Source organism: Macaca nemestrina, chromosome 5 (assembly GCF_043159975.1).
Source record: "Macaca nemestrina isolate mMacNem1 chromosome 5, mMacNem.hap1, whole genome shotgun sequence".
Classification (NCBI taxonomy): Eukaryota; Metazoa; Chordata; class Mammalia; order Primates; family Cercopithecidae; genus Macaca; species Macaca nemestrina.
In genome coordinates this window covers 84,458,896-84,475,219 of record NC_092129.1, presented here as the reverse complement: position 1 = coordinate 84,475,219, position 16,324 = coordinate 84,458,896, and the positions used below count along the sequence as shown (strand labels likewise).

Here is a 16,324-nt window from a genome sequence, read left to right as displayed (position 1 = left end):
ATACAATCGAAAGCTATATGTTTCAAGCTTTCAAAAGTCCAATACAAATATAATTTCTGATCAAAAGTATAATTAATCAAGAGTCATAGTCAATTGAGTACTTAGAATTAGCTTTTAAGTATGTTGAATTATTGATTGTTAGACATTCAGTCATTTTAGAAGGAAGTAACAGCATGAGGAAACACAAACATAGCGTTTGATTTTATCATTATACACATACACATACACACAGTGGAAGAGGGAGATAAAGCTAAAATGCTAGATTTTAGTCATAACATAAATACCATGTTCAGGATATTTGCAGGATATTAGAATACAGTGCGAGTTTAAAGAAAGAATAGTCCTGAAGGCTATGGGTTACTTGGGAAGATAATATAGTTTAGAATAATTTGACTATGAGGACATGGATGTAAAACCATTCTAACAGGAAGTGGAGATGAGTAAACAGTTTGTGATAGAAGGCATTAACTGAACCATCAACAATGCTGTTAGTTCAAAGACAAGCAAAGCATTTGGACTATGTCTTTAAGGAGAAATGGAGGAGCCAGGTAGGAAAATGGGGGATACCAGGGATAAAAGCATAACTCAAAGATTGGAAAATGAATTACCAAGTAGGATAATTACTAGTAGAAAGGAATTGGCATAAACCTTCCCCTGAAAAGACAGATAAGGTGCTGAGGATGGGTGGAGGTAAGTTAAAGAGAAAGGGAACAAAAAGTTCACATGAAATGTTTTCAATATCCTTGAAAATTTGTCCATGAACTCATCAGCTAAAGGACAGAGACAAAGTTTAGTCAGTTCTTAAGAAAAATTGAAAATTCCATTTTGACAGACTTGATTTTGACTTAGAAGGAACAAAGTGCTGCTAAGTAGCAAAAGGTCCTAATTTTAAATTTAATAGAATGGTTAAGAGCTCAAGGTCTAGATTCAGAGAGATTTGGGCTCAAATTCTCACTCTGCCCTTTACTTTTTATGGACAAATTTATTAATCTCTCTAAAACATGGGGTCTTATGAATCATGAGACAATAGTAGTTATCTGCCTCATGAAGACTGAGCGTTATTGACTTGATTTTTTTCCCCCTGGAAAGTACAGTTACCAACTCATTGATGGAAAAGGCAGCATCCCTACCTTGATAGAATTCACAGTTTAGAAGGGTCAATAGATGGTTATCCAAGAGGCTTGATTTTCAGTTCCAATTCCATCAAAACTAAGTGTGTGAACTTCATCCTGCCACCTAACTTGTCTGTGTCAAATTTCTCATCTTAAAAAAAAAAAAAAGTGGAGTGCAAAGGGCTGCCCTCTTGGATAGTCTGAAGTAAGAATACTATGGCCTCTAAAAGAACCCAGAAGTAACATCTTGAAATATATTAAGGCTAGAAATTTTAATCGTTAAAGTTAACAATTATATTCTATCATGACTGAGAGACAAAAATGAAGAAGGAAAACATGTAATGTGCTAGCTTTATCCCTCTTCTCATGCCCATTGCCTTTTTTTCATTCTCATTCTGTCTTGGTCATCTTAGACCACTTCATTTAGTAGATTAATCCTCTAACAAATATGGAAGAATGTCTGTCTTATGCCCTCAAGAAGGTTATAATCTAGTAGAGGAAACCTGCCAATGATAAATAGACTCATTAGATGTATGAAATTATAAGACTTGGAAGTAATAAGTGTTGAAAAGTAGGTTATTTTGTTTTATGTCACTGACATGATAGATTTTACATAATGTTCAGAAACATGAACTTTAGGATTAAAACAGTTAATAGGAAGGAAGCCCATATTTCTGTTTTTTACAACTGTGGAACAGATAAACCAGGAAGAAATGAGTATACTTCTAATGAATGGGAAAAGGTGGGCCACGTTCAAGTGTCTGAGCCTGGAGTGGAGATGGGCATCCTTTCTACTTAGATAGTATACATAGATCAAATGAATTCTTTCTACTCTATTGTAGCAGAAGCCTTAATTGGAACCCAGCCCAATTCACTGTGGTCCCAAAAAGATCACCGTTACTATATATACAGCCAGTCGCTTCTGTCCAAACAAGCTCTCTGAGACCATGGCAGTGCCTTCAATGGAGGAGGGGAGGGCAAGAAGGGGAAAAAACAGTAGGTGCTACTACAGACTTTGTCTAGCTCAGGCAATACTTTTGCTTATGAGAGGCTGATATTGAGCACTCAAGAACAGGAAAAGGAAAACAGAATAAATGATTTTCCAAGCTTGAATTCTTCTGGTCAGTCCAAAGATCGTATAGTGTATTCTACTTTCAAAATATGTTTAGAATCCATTCATCTCTCACCACATCCATTGCTGAATCATAAGGGTGGTACCTTTCAACTGTACAGCTACACTGGAATTCTCACAAGTCTCTCTGTTCAACTCTCTTATAATCCATTCCCTAAACCACAGCAGCCAGACAGATATTTTTAAAAGAAAATTGACCCATGTCATCCCTTTGTTTAAATGCCTTCATAGGTTCCGATTGTATTTTGAATAAAGTCCAAATCACCAGTGACTTCTCATCATGTTCTCAGATATTTTCTTATGCCCTACCTACAGAGGGTTTTTTTTTTTTTTTTTTTTTTTTTTTTTTTTTTTTTTTTTCCCATTTCCTCAAGAAAACAAAGTTTTCTTATCACTTTGGCATAGAGTAGTAGAAACAGTTTTCCCAGCCAGGAATATCCATTCCCAGTGTCTTTGCCTGGAGAACTTTCACTCATCCTGGTGGTATCATCTTGAATATTACTTCCTTGGATAGGCCTCCTCTAAGTCTCTAATCAAGTTTAAATTTTTCCTAATGCTCTGCCCTTTTTCATTTCTGACTCTATCAAAGTCCACAATTATTTATTCATGTAAACTTTATAAAAGGGCTATCTCCCTAGCCAGAGTGCAAGACCTACTAGATGGAAAATATATGCTCCCTTTTCCACTATTATATATTAAGGCTTTGCAAAGTATCCCTTGTCTTGAGGACAAAGTATGTACTTAAGAAATATTTGTTGACTGTTGAATGAATAAAGGATCTTTATGGAAATTATGAGATACTTCACATAGAACGCTTACTCAAGTGTCTGATGCAGAGTTATTTTCCTATAGCACAGTTTGTTGCTTTTCCTAGCTTTGCTCTGTACCTGCAACATGAGAACAAGGAAAGACAATAGTCAAGGGGTCAGTGGGTTGGGGTCATGGGTCAATGTTTCAAGTGGGTAAAGGATTTTAGATTGCAGAACGTCACCCTGAAGTCTGAAATTGTAAGGATCCACATTGCTTCAGTGTCAAACCTGGCCCCATTCATAGCACAATTAAAAACTCCAGTTTTTCTTATGCCCTACCTATAGAGGGTTTTTGTTTGTTTGTTTGTATCCTCAAGAAAACAAAGTTTTCTTATCACTTTGGCATAGAGTAATATAGTTTTCCCAGCCAGGAATATCCATTCCCAGTGCCTTTGCCTGTAGAACTCTTACTCATCCTGGTGATATCATCTTGAATATTACTTCCTTAGATAGGCCTTCCAGTATTACATTAAACAGTAATAATAAATATTCTATTTATAAATATTCCTTTTTTGTCCTTATGAGTTAATAGTATGGAAATAAAAAAAAGCCCACCCAAATGAGAACAAGCAGAAGTTACTATTCAGAACTTACTACGGGAAGGGAGGCAGCCATCATCACTTGCATTAAACTGGGGTTCAAAGGCAAGCAGGGGAGTGGAAAAGTTTTATAGTGGAAAGAAATGAAGACCTCAGCTGTGCTGTGATTGGAGATTGCTGGCATGAGGAAACTGGATTTGGTCTAACTAAGCAAGGCACCTGGATAATGGGTTTGGGGGGCATATTTGACTTTCTCTGGCTGATCCTGATTTGGAGGGTGGCAAAAAATTGGAAAACTGGAAGTAATAGGATGAATCCTGATTGTTTTGGGTAGATTGCTGGCTGAGATTGTGTTTGGCTTCCTGAGATGCTCACTCCAGAGCTTCTGGGTCAAACTTTGTCATCACACATGGTTTGGTCATTGTCTATTTGTGTATTCAGTCTGTGAGTGGAATTACTGAAGTAATTTGGAGGGAGAAGAATAGCAAACATATAAAGAATCAGGAAAAATTTACTTGTGAGGAAATACAAAAACATCATCACCAACAATAAATTTTTGTTTTGTTTTTGTTGTTTAGAATATGTAACCAGGATGTAACTTATTGTTGGAAATGGTTTATCCTTATTGTTCAGTCACCTGAAGCTTAGCTATGTGCTTGGGAAAGACCAGCTTCAGAGGGAAGAAAACACAAAACTGATGGCGTAAGATGTTACAGAAATACTCTTAGACTATAACTTCGAAAGGATGCCATTTACAGCAAACAGAGTTGGAAGGGTTCCACACAAAATGCGTTTAGACTGAATTGATGACATTATATAAAATAGTGGAATTTCATTGCAAGATGAGCTACCTAGAAGCCATTTTTGGGAAAACAACCACTTAAATTTAGAAAAGAATTTCCAATAGGAAACTCTAATGCAATAATAAAATCCCTGAATCTTAACTCATGATTGAATTTTCTTATAAACTCTCCTATGTAACCACAGAGTACTTCATGTGTTTCACAAGAGAAAAAATCAATCTTTTACTGTTACACGTTCTTGGTTATTCAAAATAATTTTTATTTTACTACAGAGTATTTGTTTCTGAGTACAGATGTAAATTAATATTATTCTTGTGTACTTCTCTTATCCTTTTTCTAGCATCAAAGTTTGCCATTCTGATTATTTTGTTGATATTCTCCTGTGTGATATTTAAATGAAAATAGACATTGGAGAACAGAATTCGTTATCTCCTCAGCAGATAAGGCTCTAATAAGCCATTATTAAAATTGACTTTATGTATTAATATTATATTAACTTTGAAAAATAGAAAAGATAAAACTGATAAATTTCTTTGGACAGAAATAGTGCTGAGGGACCTTGAAGCATTTGGGACTATAAAAAATAATCACAGTGTGTTTGCCTCAGCATAGGTTTGTAATAAATCAGCTTCTAATTTTGTATCCTTTGGGAAAATCTTTAAAAAATACAAAAAGACATTTTATGAAATATATGTCAATTTCTATAGTTAATAGTATAAATATAAAAATAATATGTACATGTCTAAATAGTATTTATAAATAATATAAAGCAATATATTTCACATTTACACATCTCTAAAAGGTATACATTTGTCATATTTCACTTTCATGTGAAGCTTCATTTTAACTTTTAACACTTACACTTCTTAAATATTTACTGCTTGCACCTAGCAGTCTAGAGACTAGTATCAGTAAACCATAGGCTTTTTGCTAAAACTCAACTATCTTAATAATATATGAGGAGGATAAGAATTAGTAGTGAAACCCTCCCTGCCTGCCTGAGTTTATAGGCATATGTGTTCTAGAATTAGAACATGTTTCAAAGTGCTTTTTGAATATTTTTTGTAAAATATGTATTTTGAAGAAAAAGTGGTTATTTCTACAGAAATCTTTACTATTGACCTTTCTTTTACTTGTTGAATCCTCATGAAACTTCCTATGAAAAAGGTGTCTGAATGGAATTTACAATCTTCAAAACTTATCTAAATCTGAAAATCTACCTTAGATAGGTGAGAGCTGTATTGATTATAGATTTCTAGATACCGGATGCATGGCAGTTTTTATCTTCCTCTCTTTGGTGGCATTTGGTACATATACTTAGTCTCCATGGAAACAATGACCCCCAACTTGTCCAGGAACTGAGATTTATCTTGCCTTCCTGTAAGCAATGCTAATGGTGGTGTTAACTAGTAATCTTTAAATAAGTCAAAAAGTGATGTTTGCTTCTCAAAAACAAAAATACTTGCTGGGCAGGATCCAAGCCTATTGCCTTGCTTTGGAGATGTTAGCCATTTAATTTGTCTAACTCTTATATAGAATTCATTATAAGCCCTGTCTCAGAACTGTGCCGACATTTTTGTGTGTCAGTGTGTATAGTTATCATTTTGCTTGGTAACTTTACACTTTCAGGACGGTAACATATTTCAGAAAACTATTTATGGATGATGTTTATGTTTAGAAATCAATTAGATTGCCTTATTTGAGGTCACAAATTTATTGTTTTGGTTACCAAAATGTCTTATTTTGGCCCACCAATGAATAGTAAATGTTGACTTTTTTTCTTTTAACCACTAAATTTGAATTAACATATATATAAATAAGTTACAATTATGAGATATATATATAATGTTGTAATTGATTGATTTGATTTCAAATCAGATCAAATCTGAACTACATTTTTATCTGTGGAAAAAATGGCTTTTAACTGAATGTTATCGTATTTTCATATTTGGGAAAATTTAATTCACTGATTCGAACATTATTTAAAAAATCAAAATCACCACCTGTCTGTTAACTCTTTAATTGTGCTTAGCGTTAAATTGCCCTAAACTAAAATAAAAATCCTAAATGAGAAAAATCAGTGTTTAGATTATTAATTCCTTTCCATGAGATGATTATATACTTACTGATTTATTATACTCATATTAGCACTGTGGTTCTCAAATGGTAAAATCTCAGATCCTATGCACACTAGTTGAGAGTTTCAGGATACTGATTACTAAAGTGTTCTTTGTCCTATCCTTATAGGCCAATTAACTTATATCTGAAGGTCAGCCAATTCTCAGACAATTGCTCTGGACTCTAAATTCTAGCTGGCAGGAAGCACCTAGGCTTTGCTGTAAAATATTTCTTTTTGTTTTTCCAGAGCTCAGGTGCCAATGTTTAAGTGCTCTCTTTTCAACACGTAGTTCAATGGAAGTAAACCGTTATTAAACTTTGATGTCAAGGGTTATTAGACAGTAATGCAACTAACTATCTCTACTTTTTATTTAACTATTTAGCATTTGAAGGGGTGAAGTAAGCAAAACAAAAGTCTCTAATTTCCCACTAATAGTGATAAAACTACTCTGTTGAAAAAAATCTCTGTACCCCAAAGTCATGCATTGTATTGGATTGAGCAACCTGGGTTTTCAGAAATAATAGGTTTATAAATTAATAGAGAAATAAACAATCCACTAATTCAGTCAATTGCAGGACATATTCATCTTTCATACGTAAATCAGCATTTAATATAAATCTCTTCCTTATGCTTTCTATTTCTCAATTCTCTCAAACAGTACTATTGGGGTGTCATTTTTTTTCTAAGAGAAATAGTCAATATACTTCAAGGAAAACTATACTTTGTGGGCCACATGGTTGGGGGCAACTCATTACTGGAAAGAAATTTCTTTAAGCAAACGTATTCTGAGATGGAGAGTCCGCATTGTGCTAAGACTGTTAGAAACACATGTACGGTGTGGTTTCTCATTATCATCACACAGGCTCTCTTCGGAGAATTATGGCTCATATTCTTTATTCAAGGCTGACGCATTCTCCTGACATTAAGTCAAAACAATGTACAAGCAAATAACTCTTTTTCTTTTTTACATTGTTGTCTAATGGAAAACTATATTGATTCTTTTTCCGTCTACCAACATCCAGTGAATATTTTGTTAGTCAATGCCAGGAAGATAGTATAAAGAGAATTTTGATAGATTTGTATCAGGTATTTTTTAGTGGAGAATTTAAATTATTTCTTACTTTAAAATAAGTTTAACTTTATTTGGAACTAGTATTTTAAAAACTAACTGGGAATGTTTATTTTATTCTTACTTAAAAAACTTTCTTGTATACATATCAAACAGATTATTACCATAAATTTCATAGAAAATAAGAAACATGTCACATTGATTCGGCATACATAAAACAGAGCTCACATGCATCTTTAGAAGAAATGATAAGATGCTAATTTCAGAGGTTAACAATTATATAGCCCAATAGAGGAAATAGAAACGTTTTTTGGATTTAAAGTAGTAATATAAGTTACAAAACAAAATTTGTACTGAGAAAACTGTCAACAAAATAAATAAACAATAAAGGATCAACTAATTAATTAGATAAATAATTTAAAAATTATTGTAAAAACTGTTCTTTTTCTACCTAAAAAAAAAATACACAGAAACCAAAGAAAAAATATACTTATAAAACAAAATTACATGAAGAATTTATACATTCCTGAAAAACAAAACCTATAGTGTGCAATATTTATTTAAAATACTTATAAAATATAATTTGGAAAAATTGAAATGCATAGTAAAGGTATGTGGCATAATATTTCAAACACTAAATATGATATTGAGATAGATCTTAAACAAAACATTAATAATAACTTAAAAAGAGAATAATAAAATATGGAAAACAAAATATGTAATTATAAAAGAATAGACACATAATGTATGTTCAACATTTGCCAAATGAATGAATGATATTGGAATGTCAACCAAAAATTCTGAAAGTTTTTATCATGGAGTAATTCACTCACTTACTCTATTTATTTATTCAATAACTATTCACTGGATATTTATTATATAATTTAAAGACTGATGAAATGTTTCGTTTTGTCAAGGGACTTAGAGTCTAACACAGCAGTATCAATAAAAATGAAATATAACTTGGATTCCAAGCAATACATAAGTGGCATTTCTGAGATGACAAAAATAAAACATTTATTTCTGTTCAATAAATATGATTATTTATGTTCAATAAATAAAACACTTACTGGTTATATTTATGTAACCAATACATTCAGAGATCTCACATATAAAGCCCATAGGATGTCCTATATTCAAAGGCCTTGGGGTAAAAAGATGAGTATGCCAGTCTCCATCCATAGGGAATTTACTTTTTACTAGACAGAGGTAAGTAAATAATTAAAATATAATGTGATACTTATTGTAGTAAGTAAAAGCAATCCTAAGTTGCTCTGTGTGGAAGCGCAATAAAAGATCATCCATTGCTGCACAGAGGAGGAACTGTTTTATCTATATTTTGAAACAGTGATTAAGGTATATGCATAAGGTAGTGAAAGGGAAAGAGTAGTTCCATAGAAGACATGAGGATGCAAATAATTGAGAACTACAAGATGCAACAAAGTCTATGTTCAGAAAATGGAGAAATGCATTATATTTCTGACAATTTAAGAAAAGAACTATTATTTCTCTACTCAGTTTTTAGGTAACATATTTTGCAAAAAAATCATATATACCTGGTATACACATCCATATATAACATATACATAAATGCTATGTATGCATATACATAAATGTACTGTATATATAGATACATGCATACATCTACATATACATATGTAAACATCTACATACATACACACACACACACACACACACATATGTACTGGTTGAGATTTAATATTTCCAGATGATAATAACGAAGAGTTTCAAGAAAAAATATTCACCAACAATGAAATACGTATGAGGTAGCTGTCAGCCTTTTTAAGCAACATTAAATTAATACTAGAGAAAAATAAATAAATAAAACTTAGCTCTGAAGGAAGACAGCTCTGATACAATAGGTCTTCATTTAGCTAAGTTTTCATTATATAAGAAGGTAGCAAAAATACCTTTAAATCTCCAACCTATCATTTAAGTATGTCACATAGTTATCTTTTATAAATACATATAAATACATATTAGTAGACTTAAATGTATTTTATCTCCCAATTACCACAGGAAAATTTCCGGGAGTAGAAAATAATAGTCTTATATAAGAACAATGATAAGTGAAAAGCAAATACTCAACAAAGAAGGAACTGTGGCTAGATATCCTAGTAAACATCAAATTCAGTTAAGCCCAAAAAAAGATAGTTTCGAATAATGGGTTTACAAATTATACCAAAATTACAGCTTTTTCCTTGTAGCAAAATAATTCATAATGCACAAAGCAAAATAAAGAGAGGCAGTGTTTACAACCCCAAATTAAATTAACTAAAACTGGCCGGGCACGGTGGCTCATGCCTGTAATCTCACCACTTTGGGAGACCGAGGCAGGCAGATCACCTGAGGTCAGTAGTTCAAGACCAGTCTGGACAATCTGGTGAAACCCCGTCTCTTCTAAAAATACAAAAATTAGCCGGGCATGGTAGTGGATGCATGTGATCCCAGCTACTTGGGAGGCTGAGGCAGGGAGAATTGCTTGAACCTAGGAAGTGGAGTTTGCAGTGAGCCAACATCGTGCCACTGCACTCCTGCTTAAAGGACAAAGCAAGACTCCATCTTAAAAAAAAAAAAAAAAAAAAAAAAAAAGTTAACTAAAACTGTGAATCAGTATGTGTGGTAGCAGAATGGGACAAAGCATAGATAATTTTCGTAGAGTAGATATTTCAATTTTTATGGCTGAATATTCATTTTTCAACATGATAGTAATATTTCAAACAGAAGTTGATAATACATATTAGTAGACTTAAATGTAATTTATCTCCCAATTACCACAGGAAAATTTCCAGGAGTAGAAAATAAATAGCAAACACCAAACCAATGTGAAGAGAGCAAGGCTAAATAAAGATAAGATTCAGGAAGAGAAAAAGTTAGGACATTGAAAAATCCACCAAGGCACTGCTTATAAAAAAATCCAACAAAATGAGAAATATGTTGAAAGTGAAAATATATATAATGATTTATCAGCAAATGCAAATACACAAATAATGGAGGTAAAGTAAGTGTGATTAATATATATTGGGAGTTGAGGTAAAACAAAGTAATTGAAATAATAAGTTATTTTTTATCAATAAAAACACCATCTACAGTTAAAAGACTTGACAATTATAAACCTCTATAATATAACCTGATGTTATTCCAACTATTAAAAATAAAAGCTAAATTGTTATACAGTTGTCTTATGGAAACTACCATGAACTGTAAAGGGAAAGATAACACATAGAGAAATTATTTTGGAAAGGTATTTGGCAACATATACTAACAATATTAACAATGCAGATTATTTGCACTCAGTCGTTCTAATTCTAGAAATCTGTTTTTAAAATAATAAAATGTACGAACAAATATTTATAAATAAATGTGTTTACTAAGGCCTTGTAACAATGATAGTTAAATCATGATATGTTCATATGATCATTTTGTGTAGTCATTAAAACTATGGATTTGATTATCTTTGGTATCAGGAGAAAATGCTCACAATAGTGTATAAACAGAATATAACTAGTAATTGCCATAATTATAGCATACTTATAAACACACTATGTTGAATACTTTTTCATTTAATCTTCACTATAGTTTAGAAGTAGATACTATTATTTCCCATTTACAGATGGGAGAATTGAGGCACAAAGAAATAATGTGCCCAAGTCACCTGATGGTAAGTGGTGGACATAGGATCCTGGCAGTCAAATACGCTGTCCATAAAAGCTGGGCCATTAACTATAAGGCTATGACGGAAACTATTCTAGGAATATATGTGGAAAGATAAATGACAGGAAAAAAGAGGACTACAATATTAACCATGATTGACTCTGGGTGTATTCAGAGGTTCAAAGTTTAAATTGATCTCCTTATATCTTTTGCATATTTTATTATTTGATGACAATTAATATGCATTATATTTCTGACCACAAGAAGAAATTAAAGAGCCAATTGGAATATAAGATAAAATAAAAATGAATAAAATCATAATTTTCTATAGCTCCTTATGACTTTTGAAGCACTTTCATACTTCTTGTATCTACTTGAATCCTTATAATTAGAATGGCCCTATAATTTATTACCCCAAACATGATATTTTTTTATTTGTACAAGAGGGTATTATTAATGAAGACAGTACCTGGGCAAACCAGGATGTAGAGTCACCATATATAGAACAATTCTATAAGGTCAACGGTGCTTAAGCATCTTAATTCCATTTCAGAGCTAAAAAAAAAAAAAAAACAAAAACAAAAAAAAAAAAAGGTACTTCAAAGGCTTGATCAAGTCATAAGTCATATGACAAAATAGTGGTTCCCAAATAGATAAAAATATGATTGCCATTACTTTATCCATGGTTTTTGCCATTAAAACAAAACAAAATCTCTGGTGACAACTTCCTCAATGGAAGAAAGTTTTGAGTTATATAGTTGACAATCTAGGGAATATCTAAAATTTTATTTGACTTAAAATTTTAAAGCCACCAATATTTTTGAAATTTCATAATGTTATGCTAAGAAAGCTGAGATTTACAAAAGAGGATAACTAATACTCGTGAGTATAGGAAATTGTAGGTGCATGTAATATGCATCTGTGTCCGAACTCCAAAAGAACTAGAAAAGCAACTAACCAATAATGAAACTAGAGAAGTATTTTCAGATGATAAGATGAGTGAACATTTAACTAAATTATTGTTATAAAAATAATAGTGGAGGGTGGCATTATGTGAAATGGGAAATTCTTTGTATCAGTTACTTGGTTAGAAAGCTGAAAACTTTCTAAGGTTTTATTAGATAGACGACAGTGTACAAATGATGTTTGTCAGTGGTTTGGCTGGTAGAGTTACACATCTGAAAATCCTAGCTATTTTGCCAATTTATATGTATAAAAAAGTAAAATCTAAGAGAACAAATGCATGATAGGTATTAATTATGGACCAGATATAGAAAAGTGACAGTCATTCACTGCAAAGTACTATCTGCAGATGTGTCTTGTTTAGCCAAAAGAGTATTTGCAAATGATTTTAAATTTGAAACACTTTGGCCAGGTACAGTGGCTCACGCCTGTAATCCCAGCACTTTGGGAGGCCGAGGCGGGTGGATCACTAGGTCAAGAAATCGAGACCATCCTGGCCAACATGGTGAAACCCCGTCTATACTAAATATACAAAAAGTAGCCAAGCGTGGTGGCGGGCGCCTGTAGCCCCAGCTACCCGGGAGGCTGAGGCAGGAGAATTGCTTGAACCCGGGAGGCACAGGTTTCAGTGAGCCGAGATTGTGCCACTGCACTCCAGCCTGGTGACAGAGCAAGACTCCATCTTAAATAAATAGGCCGGTCGCGGGTGGCTTACGCCTGTAATTCCAGCACTTGGGGAGGCCGAGGCGGGCAAATCAAGAGATCGAGACCATCCTTGCTAACTCGGTGAAACCCTGTCTACTAAAAATACAAAAAATTAGCCGGGCGTGGTGGCGGCGCTTGTAGTCCCAGCTACTCAGGAGGCTGAGGCAAGAGAATGGTATGAACCCGGGAGGCGGAGCTTGCAGTGAGCCGAGATTGCGCCACTGCACTCCAGCCTGGGCGACAGATTGAGGCTCCGTCTAAACAACAACAACAACAAAAAATAAAAAATATTAAAAATATAAATAAATAAATAGATAGATAGATAGATAGATAGATAGATAGATAGATAGATAAATAAATATTTAAACACTTTAAGCAGGTCAACAGGCATTCTAGTTTTGACACTCTTCCATCCTTCCCTACCCAGGTCCCCAGCAGGCCCTCTACTAGTCCTGGTGGTGCCTTACTAGAAACTCAACTAAAGCACCTACTTTGGGAACATGCAGCCCCAAGGCACACAGCTGTTGGAAAAGCAGGATTGGGGTTGTGGCCCCTCCTTTCTACTGTGCCTTGACATTTTGTGAGATTTAAAAATTGTACACACTTGCGTAGAAATTCTTACTACGGCCCTGTACATTATCATGTTTCACATTGATCTGACCTGCTTGGCCCCTAAAGTCTTTCATTATTGACACCGAAATAGAATTAGACTCCATCTTTAGGACATTGTCATAAGCATAGTCTAATGTAAAGAAATGTAATTGGCCAGTAGGTGGTTTAGTTTGGAAAGAATACTGAATTACTTGACTTTTTCCTTTCCTAACACAAACATCAGGACTATACATAATTTAATGGTGAGAGGCAAATTAACTCCATATGAGGAAATATGGCAAAGAGGTTATGCTGATGGGACCTTTGTTAGCATATTTAGTTAGAACACAGTAAATAATACCTGCTAAATCAATGCCATTTAAAAAATACTTAATTTATATACAAAGAATTATTTTAAAGATAATTTGATAGTTTTCCTTTTCTTTGAGAAAAATAAGCTGGATACTTATCTAGGAGAGTATGGAAGACATATTTTGTTATTGATTACTCCTAGGTTTGAGACAGTGAGGAAAAAGAACTGATTTCACATCTTCTTTTGCCTCTGCTCTTCCTTATTGGTGATCATTGTTATATGATAGTGCAATGGGATAAGTGTCAATAAACCATCTAATCAATGCATTTTGTGACATCCTGTGCTTACATGTGTCTTCTGGAGGCTTGTCTGCATTATCTCATAGGCTGTGTTCAGTGAATACAAAATGTCTAAACACTGTGCGTATATGACCTAATCTATCAGAAGGTATTAGTTAAATTAAAATTCATATTAAATGGAGTACAGACGAAAGTATTGGAATGTGTTATTCAGATGAGATTTTACTGTCTTCTCCTTTCTTGGGAGCATTTTAAAAGGTGCAAAGATGTGTTTTTAAATCTCCAAAGATAATTCTGAGCATGGTTTCATCCTACCAGGGGTAGTGCAAAACACTAATCAGTGCTTCCCTTAAGCCTACCTTTACCTATTAATTTATCTTGGATCCCTAGATTTTGCTCTTTTAGCTTTGTCTCTATAATATGGCATGTTATCTTTATAATGAGAGGATGAGATCCATTACAGTAAAAGATGTGTGCTATTAATGAGTTTCCAGCCAGCTATCAAGGTATCATCAAATGTGGTTTATCTTGGTGAATGAAAGCTTGAATGGAAAATTAAGCTCCCATACTGACTGGAGAAGTTCAGTGGATCATTTTGTTCTTTAATGTTACACTTCACTGAACACACTTCACAGAGCAGTGAATCATGCTTAAAACAAGCTGCCTTTACTTTAACGGCAGCAGATAATGCAGCAGAGGTGAATAATAAGTGTTAGCAATCTTAACTTTCTCTTGCAGTACTCTCCCAGGTGCCTGATGGACAATTTACAAAGTACATGTGCTATTTTATAGATTGGAACGTGGGATCCAGCCAGTGGCCTGAATATGACAGAAAGTCAAAAGGGAAAGCCGGCAAACATCACAGATTCCTTATCCAATCGTTCTTTGATTGTTACCACCATTTTGGTAAGTATTTGCTTTTCTGTTATTTTTAGATCTATGTAGTGCATAGAAAAGGACATGATAATTGGAACAGTAATGAAGAGAATGTAATGTATTTTACAGTTATTTAGCAATTACTGTACAACAGATGAGTCGATGTTAATTTAGTCACAGTTTTGTTAGTCTTTAATGATCTAAATTGTATTAATGTTTGGGCTGTTTATGTTGATTAATAATACAGCTTAATATATTACTGGAAATATTTTCAGTTTTACAAAATTAGTTACTATTGAAGAATTGTCAATGTCAAGACTTGAAAAATACATGAAGCTCTATAAATATAGTTAAGTGATGAGCCAAAAGTGAACTTTACTTCTGCTTTTATTTTCCGCAAATATATTTCATGGGGCATGGCACTTATTTTTCAGAATTTTTTCTCATTATAATTATATTTTAACCTTCTTTTCCATTTTATCGTTCTCATCTTGGAAAATCAATTTTACTTTATGAATTTCCCTAATGTAACCAAATGACAAGTGCTTTTTAAAGCCAGAAATATTTTCACCACTGACAGACTTAAATTAATATGGTAAGGCTAGATGTTTATACCCCTCTTATATTTATATCTTTTAATTACATCACACAGTAATGTTCACTTTTGCCCACGACATCATTTGCAAAAGGGAATTTTAATTTAGGATAAGCAAATAGCTCTTATATTATTTAATCAATACTTTTCACCTACAGAATAAGCTTATCAATGCCCATTCTTATTAATCCCCAGGTAGTCAGTAAAAATATGAGAGTAATATCTAGAACAAACTACCGTAAACATTTAGCATTTATATAATTTCTAAATTTGATTTATGGTGGGAAATCAATCTAAGAGGAATATATATTCTTACCCCTTTAGTAGCAACCAGGAATGTCAGCAAAGCTGATAATCATGAAGTGACAGTGATGGAAGTCATAAAGTTTTTAACCACTCTGTGGCTAAGAACCTCAGTGGATACTTGCTCTCTCTGTCACATCCAAATGTCTAAGACACTCTTTTACTTAATTTTATATCTTCTTCTCTTTTCAAAGATAACACCCATACTCACCAACCTAGCCCTCTTCTTCGGTCAAAATGTTCTCACAGTGCAATTACACATCCTTTTTCTGGTCTACATGCCACTGTGTTCTGGATCTCATTACCTCCTGTTGGGACTATTACAATAGCCATGTAACTATTTATTCTGCCTATGGCCTTCCTCTTTTGCAGTGCACCCAAGTCCCACCATAAAAATCTAATTCTGTTCCAGGCAGATGAT

At 33.4% G+C, this 16,324-nt stretch overlaps 1 protein-coding gene across 7 annotated transcripts in view; it reads left to right on the top strand.

Moving 5' to 3' along the window:
• LOC105478796 (glutamate ionotropic receptor kainate type subunit 2) overlaps positions 1–16,324 on the top strand; it is a 705,430-nt gene that overhangs the window by 416,490 nt on the left and 272,616 nt on the right. For all 7 annotated transcript variants that reach the window (XM_071096677.1, XM_071096679.1, XM_011736429.3 and 4 more), the window contains exon 9: positions 14,922–15,035. In XM_071096677.1, the coding sequence (XP_070952778.1) occupies positions 14,922–15,035 (114 nt within the window). The remainder of the gene's footprint in view (positions 1–14,921; positions 15,036–16,324) is intronic.